This window comes from Gymnoscopelus microlampas, assembly GCF_963454915.1.
Source record: "Gymnoscopelus microlampas genome assembly, chromosome: 15".
Lineage (NCBI taxonomy): Eukaryota > Metazoa > Chordata > Actinopteri > Myctophiformes > Myctophidae > Gymnoscopelus > Gymnoscopelus microlampas.
Window position 1 is genome coordinate 31,875,723 of NC_139952.1, and position 15,771 is coordinate 31,891,493.

Below are 15,771 nucleotides of genomic sequence, written 5' to 3' on the forward strand. Positions count from 1 at the left end.
TAGCTTTCAGCGGCTGCATGCAGGAGCTTAGTGGACATTAAGTTAAAGGAAACATCAAATATAGTGTGATGCAGTCAATCTCCTGAAAATAAATGTATTTTAATTGGCAATAAAACAAGACATGCAGTGGCTGCGGTTTCATCATGAAAGGAAACAAATAGCTGAAGATAAAAAAATAAAAAAAACAAGAATGTCTTGTCGGAGACAGAATCTGAACATAATCCGACGTAAAGTTTGCGGCTCAAACTTTATGGTTTTGACAAAAAGGAACATTGAGCCACGTTCCGAAATAGCAGCATGTCACTTTCAGCGCGTCGCCATACATCTGCCAGGCCTATTTCTGTCACTCAAGCCCAGGTCCCTCCAGTGTGTGTGTGTGTGTGTGTGTGTGTGTGTGTGTGTGTGTGTGTGTGTGTGTGTGTGTGTGTGTGTGTGTGTGTGTGTGTGTGTGTGTGTGCGTGTGTGTATGTGTGTGTGTAAAGTGGAAGCGGGAAAATTATACTTCCCTTCTAGCCTCCCCTCTCCTACTTAGAGCAAAAGAGGAGCCAGATGCAATGACCTTAAAGAATTTACAGTACACTGGTTAAGCTATCTATTTCATCTCAGTGCTCACGAATGCCAAACGCAGGTGGGCTTTTATCATATAAATCTAAGTGGGAATGGGTTTTCTAGAGGCACTTCAAAATGTCCTCATTCCAGTGTGCTAAGCTGTGTTTCAACCCCTGGAAGATTATTTGGGGGCAGGCCAGGTGGAGGTGGGGGGGGTGAAGGGTGTAAGTGAGAGAAAGATGAAAATGGAAAAACTTTATTTTTACTCCTATTATGTTTAATGATAACAACATTGACCAGCCTTGTGTGAATCTGCTGAGCTGCAAAGTGTTAAAACCAAATGTAATCCAAAACTAGCACAACTGTTATTGACTAGAAAACAAAACTTTAATTTACGTTTGAACATAATTGATATGACATCAACTTCTTCAAAAGATGGTTTATCATTCACTCATAGCATCATGCTAGCTGGTAAAGGGGTAGCCTACTTGCATTTAGAAATCATCAGGGAAAGCAAAAAGTATGAGAACCATTGAATTATAACATTACACACAGCATTTGTACAGTTGTACACATTGTATTGACAATAGGTTTGTATCACAGACTGTGTTGTTACCTCCCCGTCGAGCGCATTATGTAATAGAGAGATATTCGTTAAGGGCTTAGATACTGTAGATATTTCCCATAGTGCAGTAAATAATAAATGTTGCAGACCCTTTTGCCCTGAATGTAAGAGGAAACATATTGATTGTGCCTGCAGTACAGTACCTAAGAGTTCTTGTGTGGGATTTTGGGGCTAAGGTGTATTGGCAGAGTAAAAGCCTTTTAAATGCCACTCAAGTTTAGCTTAAGATGAGCCAAGCGCCTTTGAGAAGGTCAATGCTCCATGAGGTGAAACAAGTGCAGGGCAATCTTATAGCTTTGCTTATGTGTTGCTTATGTTATATCCAAAACTGTTACTTTTCAGGATAACATTTTTTTTTTTTAGTTCAAGCTCTTCGTGCCGTGTTTCGAAGTGACGCCGTAGTATGATCAAGTAGGGCGTCAATTTAGTTAGTTAAAATATTGAGATAAGAGGTTTCTGCCCGACAGCAACGATATCCTTTCCTGTATGCAATATCCTCCTGTGTGTGTTTTTCTTTGTTTGTTTGGGGGGGGAGCATTTACTTTACCACTCATGGCCTATACTTTGTCGTATAACAAATAAATAGCTGATCTGCAAACTCAAAATGTGTCTTGATGTGCTGTGAGCTTGTAGATCTGCTGTGGTTAATGTGGTTAATATGTATTTCTCATTAACTTGTTCTATAAATTATTTAATCAAAAGCAGAGGCATCACCCCCAGCAAGTACAACCCTGTGTGAGTCTGTCTGTCTGTCTGTCTGTCTGCCTGTCAGTCTGTCTGTGTTTGTTTGTCTTGGGCTAATCTTGCAAACCACTGGATGGATCAAATTCCTTGTACACGCTGCCAGTAAGCCAACATAGTACTTAGTACATCCATGCACCTTGAAAATAGCAGATCTACAAGCTCACAACTTACAACGCGTTGTGAGATTGTCGATCTGCCATTTTCAAAGGATTTTTATATGTTATACATTTGAAAACCTGTGAAATAGGACCATCTGCATAATGAGTACTTTTACTTTTGATGGCAATACTTTTGCTTTACTCAAGTAAAGTTTGAATACCGAACTTGTGCTTGTAACAGACTATTTCTACAATAGGTTATTGATACTTTTACTTAAGCAACAAAATGTGAGTACTTCTTCCACCACTGGTGAGATCCACACCTTTACAAGAGCCCATCTATTTTATTGTATTATTAGTTTGAAGTACAACAGTATCATCTGCATAGCTTTTACTCTTGTGTAACTTCTAGATCTGTTATTGTTTCTCTGATTGTTCTGCCCAGAATATAGGGTTGAAGTTGTTAATGATCGAATGAATGAGAATCATGGAAGACTTTACTGAAGTAATATTTAGTTGTTTTTTGGCAATTATGGAGACTTATTGGTATAAGAGGGATAATGCACTGTGAGTATGTAAATTATGAGAAAATAACCACACTTCACAGGGGTTTAAATCCCCATCAACGGTTATTTATTTTTTCCTCTTAACCGACGTGCTCACAGGGCATTATCCCTTAAATATTTAATCTCCCCTCATGAAATAAAATGACGAACAGCTGTTTAGCAAGTCTCACAGTGGCTTGAAACCTAGAATATTCATACAGTGGGTTTACCCCTCTGGTACAAAGCCTGGATGTCAGACAGTCAGACCTCATGACTGCTACAGCAATTCTTTCTGTCAGAGACCACAGTTAATCTGGTTAAGCCCAGGACAAGACAGCTACGACCAGTACAGGGTTCAGCAAGTGATTGTGGTGTGAACCATGTTCAAACTGTCGTCCCTGGGTGTGTGAAAACCTTAGGGGGAAAGAAATGTTCCAAAAATGTCACATGTCCAAATACGATCAAAAGATTATTATTTTTTATCCAAAAACTTGTAGATATTTTTTAAATATATATATTTTTAGCTTAAACTGTAAGAGAGACAGACCAAATAGACAGAAATGTTGCCAACTTATGAGCATTAGTGATAACCAATTACCTGAAAATGGGTGGTGGTCCTTTAAGCTATGTATTAGGCTATAGCCTAGAATATATATGTAAATAATGGTGTGTGTTGGCATTGTGTACACACATTATTTACAGTATGTTTGATGGGCAGACAGAGGCAGGCAGACAGACAGACAGACAGACCGATAGACAGACGAAGATAGACAGATAGACATGAACATATGGACGTATTTTCATGTAATAATTAATACAGCGGAGATAAACAGCCCACATCAAAGTGCAAAAGCACCTCAGAGATGTACTGTAGGACGAACACAGGAAAGGAATAAAGCTTTTTTCTCTTCTATTTACATGAAGAGAGAGATGTAGCTATCTCAGACAGCAAGCTGCAAGGGGAACATACAATATGTATAAGGTCTGAGAGTGTACCGCACAGGTCTTCCTACCTACACAACTACTTATTTGATTTTCCAGGGTGGCTTCAAGGGCATAACAAGGTAAATAATATCACAGATTCAATGTTTTTTTAAAAGAACAAAATCACAACCCCCCCACACACACACACACACACACACACACACACACACACACACACACACACACACACACACACACACACACACACACACACACACACACACACACACACACACACACACACACAGAGCTTTGAAAGCTGTGAAAATATTTAGCGGAAACGACATCAGGAAATATCAATCCGACTTCTGTCAAGGTCCTGACAGCGTATTTATTTCCTAGACTTGAAAAGCTGTGATTCGAGACGTAACACAGTAAAAATCCTCAGTGTTCATTTAACTCTGGTACTGTGTCCCATTACATTACATTTTGCACTCTCTCAGAGTTAACAGCCTCCCTAAGGGACCATTTGGTATACATGTGTACACTCAAAGTTACAAATGGATAAATTAACGCTGAGGATTTGGACTGAGTACTGTATACTGACTTTGAAGTTTATACTCGCCAAAAATCCTGAGCTTTTGCACGCTTGGAGAGTTGAAATAACACGTGGGATTTTACCGTGTAGTAGCAAAGGGCAACATCTCTCATGCTGTACATTGTTGTCAATCACAGCACAAGAAGACGTGTGTGCATCTCATTACACTACAAACAGGAGACACTCTCTTTTCTACCGTACATAAAAACAACTTTATTGCAAATAAAAAAATACAGCAAACAGTTTCAGAACATTTACTCCTGGTGTGTGTAATATAAACGTTTACAGCAAAATAGTAACAATAAACAATAAAGTATACAATGTACTGTACATACATACAGTAGCTATACATTACAGTTATGCAGCATGAGTGTTATTGTGAAAAATATACCAATGAAAGATTATATCAAAAAAATACTTTTTTAATTGAAAAGGTTACACGGTATGATTTTAAGATATACAGTACTGTAATGTAGCTACATTGAGCAACTTCACTATTATCTAATAATTGCATTAATGTGAACTGAATTACTGTCTGTCTGCATGTACCTTAGTAGCTGTTTTCTTAATAATAAATAAAAGAAATAAGCTCCATCTGAAGCCTCTCTGCTTAGTAGGCAGACAGACAGTGACCCATGGTCACATTAGTTCTTTCCCCTGGCTGCCTTCCAAAGATAGAAGAGAGCCACTTCAAAATTGATCACAGTGTTTTAATCTCGGCAAGATTAAGAGTCCTGAAGTTAATTACAGAACCAAAAAAAGGCAGGAAAAGGGGGCGGCCCAGGCTCTTGAACTAGATTAAAAGGAATACAGATCTATACATACACCTCCTGGAATCAAACAGCCATATCTCTTTGTTCATGTTTCCTCAGCCAAAGAAGAAAAAGAAAACAAATCCCTGACAGTATTTTTGTGCATCAAAATCATTAACTCAGTGGTTCTCAGAGTGAGGTCTGGGGACATTGAAGCTGTTTTAAACTTCGGCTATTTTTTTTAAATATCTTTGAGAAATCTTGAAAGTTTTAGAAAAATGATGAATAATTCGAAAACATGTTTACAACACAAATCATCTCTTATGGGGGTTCCTAGCACAAAACATTTTCACAAATGTTCGCGGCCAAATACTTATCACTTTGGGGGTCCTTGACATGAAAATGTTAGAGCATCACTCCATTATAGCCGACTTTTCCACTCGAACCTCTGTTGGTTGTCTGGGCCGCCGCCCGCACGACACAGAATAATTCCGATTCAGAGCCAGCGGTTCGCCGACAGGCAAAAAGAACCCTGTGTGAATAGACTTGTCTCCCGGTGACAGGATCAGTGCCTCCCTTCCTCCTATGTGTGCATTCTTAATCAAATAAGCAGCTCTCTCTTTATTAACTCGGACAGGCTTACTTCAGATAAGCCCTGCCGTTTTTAAGCCACTCTGGAGTGGAAAGCAAGCCCCCGGAGGTGATGAGAGCTGACTGCGGGATTCAGAGATGCAAGCTTTAAGGCTGACTGTGTTATTGTCTGGGACCGGGCCCGCGACTCAGGAGAGAATCACTTCCTCTAATGGAAAACTATTGTCTGCCGCTGAGGACATAGCGCTGTGGGGCATTCACTCACCCCCCATTGGTCTGCGTGGTGGACTTATGCACAAGGAAGAATGAAACACTACCCAATGGAAAGCTATTTTCGAATTGTAATATCCACTGAAGTCGATTCTGATTACTGGGTACATACCGAGATGGGGGGGTTGTATTCCTGCTGTATGCCTGGGTGCTTATTCAGGCTTTCATGGTAATTCATACTACAAAAATAGCAAAAAAGAAAAACACTATATATAAGACAAGACAAAATAAGAAAAAATAGATACCATTGCTTTTGTTCAGCTCCTTAACATAACAGTTTTACCTTCAAAACTATTGAACGCTGCTTCTATGCCCGTCTCTGCAAACAATGAGGCACTTTGAGCATTATTTATTCATTTGAGTGCATAGGATATAGGTTAAGGAACAAAACAGAATGCAATTAGAAGACTGTCTTTGCTAGAAATGCGCTGCCTTGCCGGCGGCAAATGAGCATTACTAATTTACTCCTTCTTTCCCGTGTAAGTCTATAGTTAATGTCTAATGTATAAAGGATGACACATTAACACGCCCTTTATTTTACAGTGTGACACATTGAATAGGGTCAGCGGCAGTTCAGCGTACTGTAATGTAAAGTGTAATATGATATAAACGGCGTGTGTGTGTGACTCCGAAGGAAATATTCGCGACAAGAGTCTCCCGGAGGATGAGGGACTCCATTTGCCTGGCGGGGGGGGGGGGGGCTCCTCTCCCCCTTGAGACGGAGCCAGTGTGAGGCGCACATTATCCGTCTCTCTTTTCTCAACAGGTCGCACGTTCCCGCTCGAATTCACCTCCGTTCAAAACCCCAGAATGTAATGTCTTGTTTGGTCATGAAGGGTTCCAGTGTGAACTTGCTTTGCCTTTCACATTTGCTGCCGGGCAATCATTGTTATTATGTTTTTTTGCCCCCTCAGTTCACACACATTTCTGGCTTAAGTTTGACATTCTTTGACACTCTGGGAGCTTGGAAAAGCAGCTTGAGTGTCTGGGTCCGTCCTGAAATCACACCAGATGAGGAAAAAAACAGAAAAGAAAGACAAACTGCAAAAAACAGCAACAGTGGCAGAAAGAAAAGACAAACTCTTGACCCGTTTAAGGCGATTATTTCTGTCAGCACCGATTTCTGTTAACTTTGACTTTTCTGTTTTTTTCTATTTCATGAACAACAATCACATAAACTTTTCTTTCTATCCATTTAAACCTAATATTAGCGCAGGGTATTCTCCAATGACAAATCTGCCTCTCAATCCTTATTCTCAAATGACTCATGATAAATCTGCCATTTCACAGGGGATAAATAAAGTGTTTCTATCTAGCCGGAGGAGGTCCATTGTGGTTTGCATGGCAGGAGGCCCCGTCTCTACAGAGCACTCTAACGGACTAATTGCTCAGGCAGAAAGGGTGCCACACATTCTGCCAGACATGGGACCCCCTGGGGTGGGGGGGGCTGTGGGTGGCTAAAACAGGAGAAGCTACTGTACAGTACACAGGATAAGTGTTCCGGAAGCTTACAAACTGGACTATAAACTAGAAGACTAAATAAATGTAATGCTTAACCACTTTCAACCTGGGGTCCCTATTTCGGCCATGTTTTCACATTTTCACCAGCACATTTTCAAAGATTTTCAAAATGGTTCAAAAACGTTTAAAGTTTTTTCTTTTTTTCCCTCCTTTTTTAAATAGCAGATCTACAAGCTCACAAGGCATCACATTGTGATGTGTTGTGAGCTTGCTACATTTGCTTTTTTTTGTTGTTGCTATTTTCACAATTCTAAATGGAAGTGGTTAAACATCTGCCAGGAAACATCATTTGGCCTCAAACTCTGATAGATTTCCAATACTTAATATATAATACTTGTAATGTAATGACTACAGTATAATAATGAACTGTATTTGTATAGCACCTTTTCTTGTCATGAAATCCTGCCATTGCGGTTATACTTACCAATAATACTCTTGATAAGATTTAAGAAAGGCAAATCTCCTGGTACAGTATGACGCATGGCTCCAACCTATAATGCAATAAAAAAGAAGAACAGCATGACTATACAAATGAGATTAATTCAGTAAAAAAAAAACACATTATTAGCATTGAGAATACTGTATCTAAACACTGACACAATACATTTTATGGTGAAATATTTTTTATCAATGTCTTAGTATGGAGTTATTTCATTATACAACTTTCTAATATATTACTGCTATTTATCATCTTTTTTTTACCCTTTATTCTGTTTTTTTACACTTTTAAAGACATCTAATTATTCCCAGCTTTGCATCTAGATTATGGAAAGACTTAAAAGCAACAGGAACATATAGTTACATTGGAGTTTTTTTTTTAGAGAGGGTTTATGTGCAGCTACGTTAGGGGTTAGAGGTTAATACGGGGTTAGTTTGATTACCTTGTGGGGCGGAGGTCTGTTTAAACTGCCATCCTCGCTGTGCCGAGGGTCAGCTGGGGGTCATTATGAGTCTCGTTAATGGACATGGCAAAAGGCAGGCTCTTTAAGAATGACTGGGAGATGCATGGGTCACATGACCGGAGGAGAGGCAGAAAGAGCAAAACAACAAAGAGAGAAAAGAAGTCCCCCCCCCCCCCCCCCCCCCGTATACTGTACATACAGTATTCTAGAGAGGCCCGTGGAGAACGGCGTTGATGCAGAATTTATACTCCCGCCGTACGACCCGAGTCGAGCGCCGAGAATCACAGGTCTATTGTGCATTAAGCTCACTTGGCTATTTTCGACGCGCGACTCCGTCCTACAACTAGGCATAAATCAGGGTTTCTAACCATTTGGATTATGGCCACTGTTTAATTCATTACTTTTCCTTTTGATAGCATCCTGAACGGACAGGAAAAGTGATGGAATTAGGAGATAGAGAATCAAAAATGTGACGTATTTTCTTGTGTTATCCCTTAGTAACTAATGAGTCGTTAGTGAGAGAAAAGTACCAAACGTAAAGACATATATGTCCGTCGTATGACAGTGTCGCGCTCCGAAGACTGACGATTTACAAGCTCACATCGCGTCGCGATGCGACGCGTTGTGAGCTTGTAGACCGGCTATTTTCAAATAAAATCTTGCGGGGAAATTATAATAAGCAGATCTGGCAACCCTGGATGTAACCTGCTTTGGCACGCAACACCGTCCTACGACAATGTATGAATCCGGCACAACTTTCAAATACAAAGTTATATACCGTCATGTACTTATAAGACTAGAAAAGTCACATACTGCACAAGGTCACAAAGAGAAGCACTGTTTAAGTACTTTTTCTGCTGCGTCATCCTGTTAACAGTACTTTGACATTTTGGTTTTATGCTGGAGCCAATATTTGATGTTGTTTTGCATCAGCGCTGTCACCATCTGTTTTAGTTCACTGTGGACTCAACAATGGGGGCCAGTGGCTAAAGTTCAAAATGATCATCATCAATCTTTATGTTAGTTTAGATTATGGTTATTTTTTTTTTTAAATGTATGATGCATTATGAATTATTCTCTCGAAGACAATTTCTTTCTTTCAAAATGTTTATTGAGCATCAACCAAGAAGAAAATATTAAAGGGCTTACATAAGCTCAGTTTAATGTAGTCGAACAAAGTTTCTAAACGGGAACACTTACCAATTCTACGGTATATGATTTAGGAATTAAAAACGGAATATTAGGCCTACAAAGTTGGAGAGCATATTGATTTTTAACTTTTTCTTTTTACTTATAAAATTGAAATGATTTGTTTTAGAGCTTCTAAATAAAAAGGGGGGAGGGGGGGGTCACAAAAATCAAAAGTTCCCGGGCCGTTTTGCAGCTATGGATATTTGGTTTACAGAAACTCTGTACAACTATTTAAGATGTATTAAAGGGAAGGTGTTAGGGGGAGAAACAAAAACACTACTACATAGCCTTTAAGAATGAAACAGCTGACAATACCCACAAATCCACACCATGCTTTCATAAGCCCTTTAACACTGAAGAACCGTTATCTTACAAAAGGAGAAAAAACAACAACAATACAATATGTTTGCAGTATGACTTCTCATTTTGTAAAGGTATAATTTACAAGGGACACAATTCACCAATCAACCCCCCAACCCACCCCACCCCCCTTTGGGAAAAGAATATCTACAATACCGCACTTTGCTAGAACTAAACTACTACATGTCTTTCTTGTTTTAAGTGATCAACCACGCACTTCCAGGAGGGCGATAAATTAAGTTGCCCTGAAAGCTATGTAGAAACATTGTATTAACATCTTAGAGGTGTTTAGTAACCAAACTAAATAGGCTGATACAACGTGACTCTTTACAATCGCATAGCTAAGAGAGGAACTTAATGTACTTAAAGATTATGTATTTCTTCACCTTAACGTCCAGTAGAGCTCTGTTTTAGAGGAACAGGATACATTATGTATTAACATATTTTTTCATCCGGTGGAAGTTTTTTAGTAATCGGGGGCGGCCGTTTGTTTTGGAAAACCAGGTTTCACCAATTCAGTCATTTCTGTTCCTTGTTGTTTATTAGCTGGTTTGTTTCATTTCAATTCTAAAAAGTGAGGGAGCGTCCATACAAAATCCATTACTTGGGTTGAAACAGCCATGAGGACTCTGATGCGGGGCCGCACAAACAGTTCAATATCTGGTGTATGGCTGCTCTCTGTACACGCCCTTGGATGTCCGTGATACCGGCGCTTTCCTGCCATTGTTTGCCCACTCTTCCTGACCTGATTGAGAGCAAAATAACAGAAACATTATTATCAAACGACAGACAGACAGACACAAACACATATACAGTCAAAGCCGGAGTGTTAAAGATACAATGCGTAACTTTTATGTCCTCCTCGGGATTCAAACCCGCGTCTCCCGCACCACAAGTATCAAGAGGGGTTTGACACATTTGACAAAATTGACACAATTTCTACCGCTCACCCAAGTAGGTGTCCTACCTGATAACAGGGTCTAAATTGCTCAAACTCTTTCTCAAAGAGTAGGGAGACCACCTCCAAAGCAGATGTGCTACTGTAGATATATTGTATACAGATACAGAAAATAGTTGTATTTGTTCAAATAAATTCCGGATTATAGGTTTAATTTTACTGTAATGAGAGTGCACACATGTAACCAAATGGACCATGGTTACATTTGTAATTTCTGAGTTAAAAATGGTTTCATTTTAAACTCTTCTAGGCACAAAACATTTTCAGATGGGGGTCTGCGGCCAAATACATTTTAATGTGGGGGTCTTTGGCACAAAAAAGTTTGAAAACTACTGATTTTGAAGGCATTTGTAGAATGGGCCTAAGGTCTTAAAGGGTTAAATGAACACTGAGGAAGTTATTGTGTACCCTCACTACACTGTACGTCTGTATAGGCTCTTTGTAATCATGAGTCACGACCTCCTCTCTGAACACGATGCATCACAAAATGACTGATAAGAGTTATCCGATGACAAAAGGCAAACAGAGAGTCGGACAGCAGCGGCACTAAGGGCTCGCCTCTCACGTGGACGGATGCATGGCAGATAATTGAATCGGGGGTGGGGGGGGGGGGTCAAGTATCTACTTGAAAAGAGACCTGTTTAGCGGCTACCGGCAAAAAGGTCACAATTACCATTAGCCCACCTCAGCCGTCGCTGCTGTCAATGTTCAAGTACCTATATCGATGGCGTCTTTTGTCTGATCTTCAGCCACCAGCGGTCTCTTCTTCCCCAGAGCTGAGGGCTCACAAAAGGGTCGGGTTTTTTCTTTCTACAAGGCGAGCTCTCTGTTGGCAGCCCATAACCAATAGTCCTTAATTAAACCTGTCAGCCTTTCACTGACAGTCACTTTGAGAGAAATGAACCAAGGTAACCTTGTGTGTTTTGAGCATAAGGGAGGTACATCATTCTCTGTTTATCTGGTGGCGTGCGTCCCTTTGAATTGTCAAGCGGCCCTTTTGTTTTCTCGTGATGCAATGCCGCCATGGTGCATGGCGGGCCCTGATTGCTTGGTGGTCCAACTTGTGTGGTCAGTAGTGGCGGGGAAGTTACTTAGAAAGTTTATTAAACAGCGTTTCGATTTTTTTTATTGACCGGGGTCCCCCAGGGGTCTGTACTTGACGCCCTCCTTTTTCTCTTTACTGAAATTATCCAATCGACAAGCTCAAGGCGTCGCCTTGAGCTTGTAGATTTGTGAGCTTGTAGATTAGATATTTTTGCAGAATGTTCGCCTATTTGCTGAATGTTTGCCTATTATGACATTACCAGAATAGGAATGCAATGGTTGAATGTGGTTGAACATTTTGATCCTTTTGATTATCCGTCAGGGTTACAAATGCTTTATTCTTTTTTTTTGGGCGGTGTAGCCACCCCTATAAGTGGGGTTGGGACACCTCATTAGTACACCCTTCGCTGTACTGTGATTGGCTCATAATAGCACACCCCTCTACATTAGTACACCCCTAGCTGTACTGTGATTGGCTGACTCTATTGGCTGACTCTATTCTGCACTGTGATTAGCTAGCGAGACACATGATGAAATGAATAACCTATAAATAGGACTATGCACTTTAAAAAATCCATCACTGTGATGACCACACCGCCCACTTCACACTGGGTGTGTTTTTTTTATTTTGATATTGAAACTGTATTTAGAAATACATGTCTTGGGATAGACTGTGAAAATGATATCTAGTTTTCAATTCAACTTTGGGTGCACTCCCAGTCACGTGCTGGGGACAATGACTAATTTGTGTGTACATATACACATGTATAGATGTCACTTCATGATGTACTGTAACACCTGAAGAATATTCAAAAGGATTGAAACATTATTTGATTTGCAACAAGACTTCCTTTGTATGCATATAAGTACAGTGTAACATTCCAAAGCACATTCTAATAATTTGCAAATGTGGTGGGTAGTTCATCAAATAACGCATACAGTTGGCTACGTACAGTATGTGTTCATGTTTCCATGCATCCTTTAAGTCGTTGGTTCTCAAAGTGGGGTCCGGGGACCCCCAGGGGTCCATGAGGGAGTTCCAGGGGGTCGCCAGCTAAATGGTACCCTTATGGGTCTGTAACTCTGAGAGTGCACAAATGGAACCAAATGGACCCGTTAACATTGATTTTTACAATATAAATTGGGGTCCCAGAGATAAAAATGCCATTAAATGGGGGTCCGTAGCCCAAATGCATGTCAAATTGGGGGTCCTTGAAATTATAATGGTTGAGAATCACTGCTAGAGCCGTACAAATCTGTTATGGGGGTCCCTGGTAAATCTTTTCAAATGGGGTTCAGCGGGCTAATCGGTGTCAATATGGGGGTCCTTCACATGAAAAAGTTTGAGAACCACTTCTTTAGGTAGTCTACATTAATCTCTCAAGAACAATGCTCTGCAATGTCATCACATCTGCCATCAATTGTCGATTTGTGCTTTGCTGTTATGAACACAATTGCCAAAAGAAGTCACTTGAGATACTGGACTATATGCAAATCAATTGAAATAATGAGTTGCATGAATATATCTGTAAACATTTTTGTACAGTCAGTATTTAGTGATAGTTGATAGTCTTTGTCTGTCACAAGAGAATCCACTACACCTGTGGTGCATTGTTTTACAGCTTCTGGATTACAGTGCATGCTCAGCAGTGGTGAAGTACTCAGATGTGGGATTTAAGGAAAAGTAGCAATACCACAATGTAGAAATACATTATAATGTAAAAGGCCTGTATTGAAAATCTTACTCAACCACTTGAACCCCAGCATCCACATTCTGGTATATACAGTACACTGACCCCTTTACCAATTACATATGGGTAAGATCTGCTACTGTTTACATAAAAACGTCCAACTCACCATAGGATTCGTAAGATTCCCCACTGCCGTATTCATAGTAGTCGTCCGAGCTGTGAAGGCAGAGACAGACATCTGACAGTCAGTGTCTGTATCGGTACACATGACATGAGAGCAAGAAACTGAAGGCTATCCATCAAACTTAGTTGAAGGTATCAGCAGATAATTAGCATGTAAACAAAAATAATCCACCATTAAATAACATCAAAGTCACATTGGGTAATAAGCAGTCACAGGCGCTGGTCACCAGAGTTGGAAAAAGTACTCACATATTTTAGTGAAAGTATCAATACTGCAAGGTAGAAAATCTCTGTTACAAGTAAAAGTCCGGAATAAAAAATGTACTTGAGTAAAAGTACAAAAGTATTGGTATAAAAATGTACTTAGAGTACCAGAGGTAGAAAGTACTCATTATGCAGAAGGTCCCATTTCACACGTTTTCAAATGTACACAATTCCTTTGAAAATAGCAAATCTACAAGCTCACAACGCTGAGCTGAACATCAAAGTCACACTGGGTAATAAGCAGTCACAGGCGCTGGTCACTAATGGCGTAAACATGTTCAAGTTGTCTTTCAAAATGGCACTACCCTGGAACGTAAACGCAGGAAGCAAAGATCAGACAGCGTACAATCACTCAAAAGTTTGCATCGCACATCTGGCGGCCCTCACAAGCAATTTCCCTTTCCATATTTCCTCACAAACCTACAGTTCCATATCAACGGGCACGGAGATCCATAAGAGATGGCAACTTTAATGAAAAATAAAAAGGTGCGTGAGTTCGTTGCGTCGTGAGCACGTGTATGTGTGTGTGTGTGTGTGTGTGTGTGTGTGTGTGTGTGTGTGTGTGTGTGTTGGGGGCATCTTGCAGAGTGGTTCATTTCTTGCTTTATTCTTCATTTATTTATCCTCCCAGTCCCCGGTGAGTTGCTGACAGAACAATCCTGCTCCGGTATCATTCAGTAACGGTGCCATCATTCAGCAGAGGCAATTCATCATAAGGCTGCCACTGAGGCGACGTCAGCCCGTCACCCAGCTGAGGCCTCGCTCCTTGCCTGTCAGTCTGGTGCTCCGCTGACAGGAGTGCCTCATCCTCTCCCTGGATTAGAGAGGGCTGAAGGCGCCAGCCAAGGCTTCTAGCCTCGGCGTATACCGCGTCAACAGCAGAGGACATCTGAGGGTGAACTTGGGGGCGAACCGATCAACGAGTGGCGACATCAAAGGCTGCAGATACCACTATATCATTTTCTGAAGCCACTTGATGTGTGAGGAAAAGAAGAAAAAAAAAACATAACAGGGCAAACGGATGGAGGGCTGAGAATTCCACTTGTAGGATCCCTATAAGAGGTTAATATGATATAAAAACGTCTCATTAGAGGTCTGTGGCTCAACTCAACCTTGCCAAGGTGTAATTGCATGTTGCACACACAAAGGCAGTGCAAAGGTCTTTGCATAAAGCATAGAAGGAATTAAAAGACTGCTTTTAAAAGCATAATAGGTCCAGCAGTTTGCGACAATAGCTCTGGACAAATAGACGGACAGGGGAGAAAACATAATCTCCCCCTTGGTGGAGATAATGAAATAGAAAAAAAAGGAGGCCAAATGTGGTCAGGGTATACAGTATTTGTTGTAGTAGTATTTCTCACCACTATAAGATTTGACATCGATATTGTATTGTGAAAGATTGTGGTTAAACCGGGGGCCTTTAAGCCTGTGTTTCTCAAACGTTTTCATGTCCAGGACCCCAAAACTAATATAGTATGTATTTGGCCACAGACCCACCCCCATATGAAAATATTTTGTGCCAGGTACCGCCATACAAGATCTGGAGGACCCCATGCAGACTCCACTTTGAGAACCGCACTGCTTTAAACCATGCACCAAAAACTCTACCGCATGGTCAAGCATACTAAGACACTTTACTCTAACTTTTTGCTGTGCTGGCTGATTCGACTGTATAGTACAAACAATGCAACAGTGGCAGAAACAAACAAAGCATTTCCCTCTTACTAATGTCTCCCCTTCACAAAGCGAGGCCAGCTGTTGTTGTTCAGAGTGTGAGCTATTCCAATCAGCGCTCTCTGCAAGCAGTGCCACCATGCATCTGCCATGGATGTCACCACGCTATAATATCCTTGACACCACTCGTTTGGGAGAGAGCCGGCCAGGACGAGGAGCAGGGGGAGACGAGAGTGTGCAGAGGGAGAGAGAGAAAGGTGTGTGTGTGTGTGTGTGTGTGTGTGTGT

The 15,771-nt window shown here is 40.7% G+C and overlaps 1 protein-coding gene across 1 annotated transcript in view; it reads right to left on the reverse strand.

Annotated features, from left to right (window-relative positions):
- Positions 1-10,293: 10,293 nt before the first annotated feature.
- The window catches only part of khdrbs3 (KH domain containing, RNA binding, signal transduction associated 3), a 135,886-nt gene continuing 130,408 nt past the window's right edge, over positions 10,294-15,771 (reverse strand). The window contains exons 8-9 of the mRNA XM_084080128.1: positions 13,530-13,579; positions 10,294-10,415 (exon numbers count right to left, since the gene is read on the reverse strand). Coding sequence (XP_083936254.1) covers positions 10,324-10,415; positions 13,530-13,579 — 142 coding nt within the window. The 3' untranslated portion in view covers positions 10,294-10,323. The remainder of the gene's footprint in view (positions 10,416-13,529; positions 13,580-15,771) is intronic.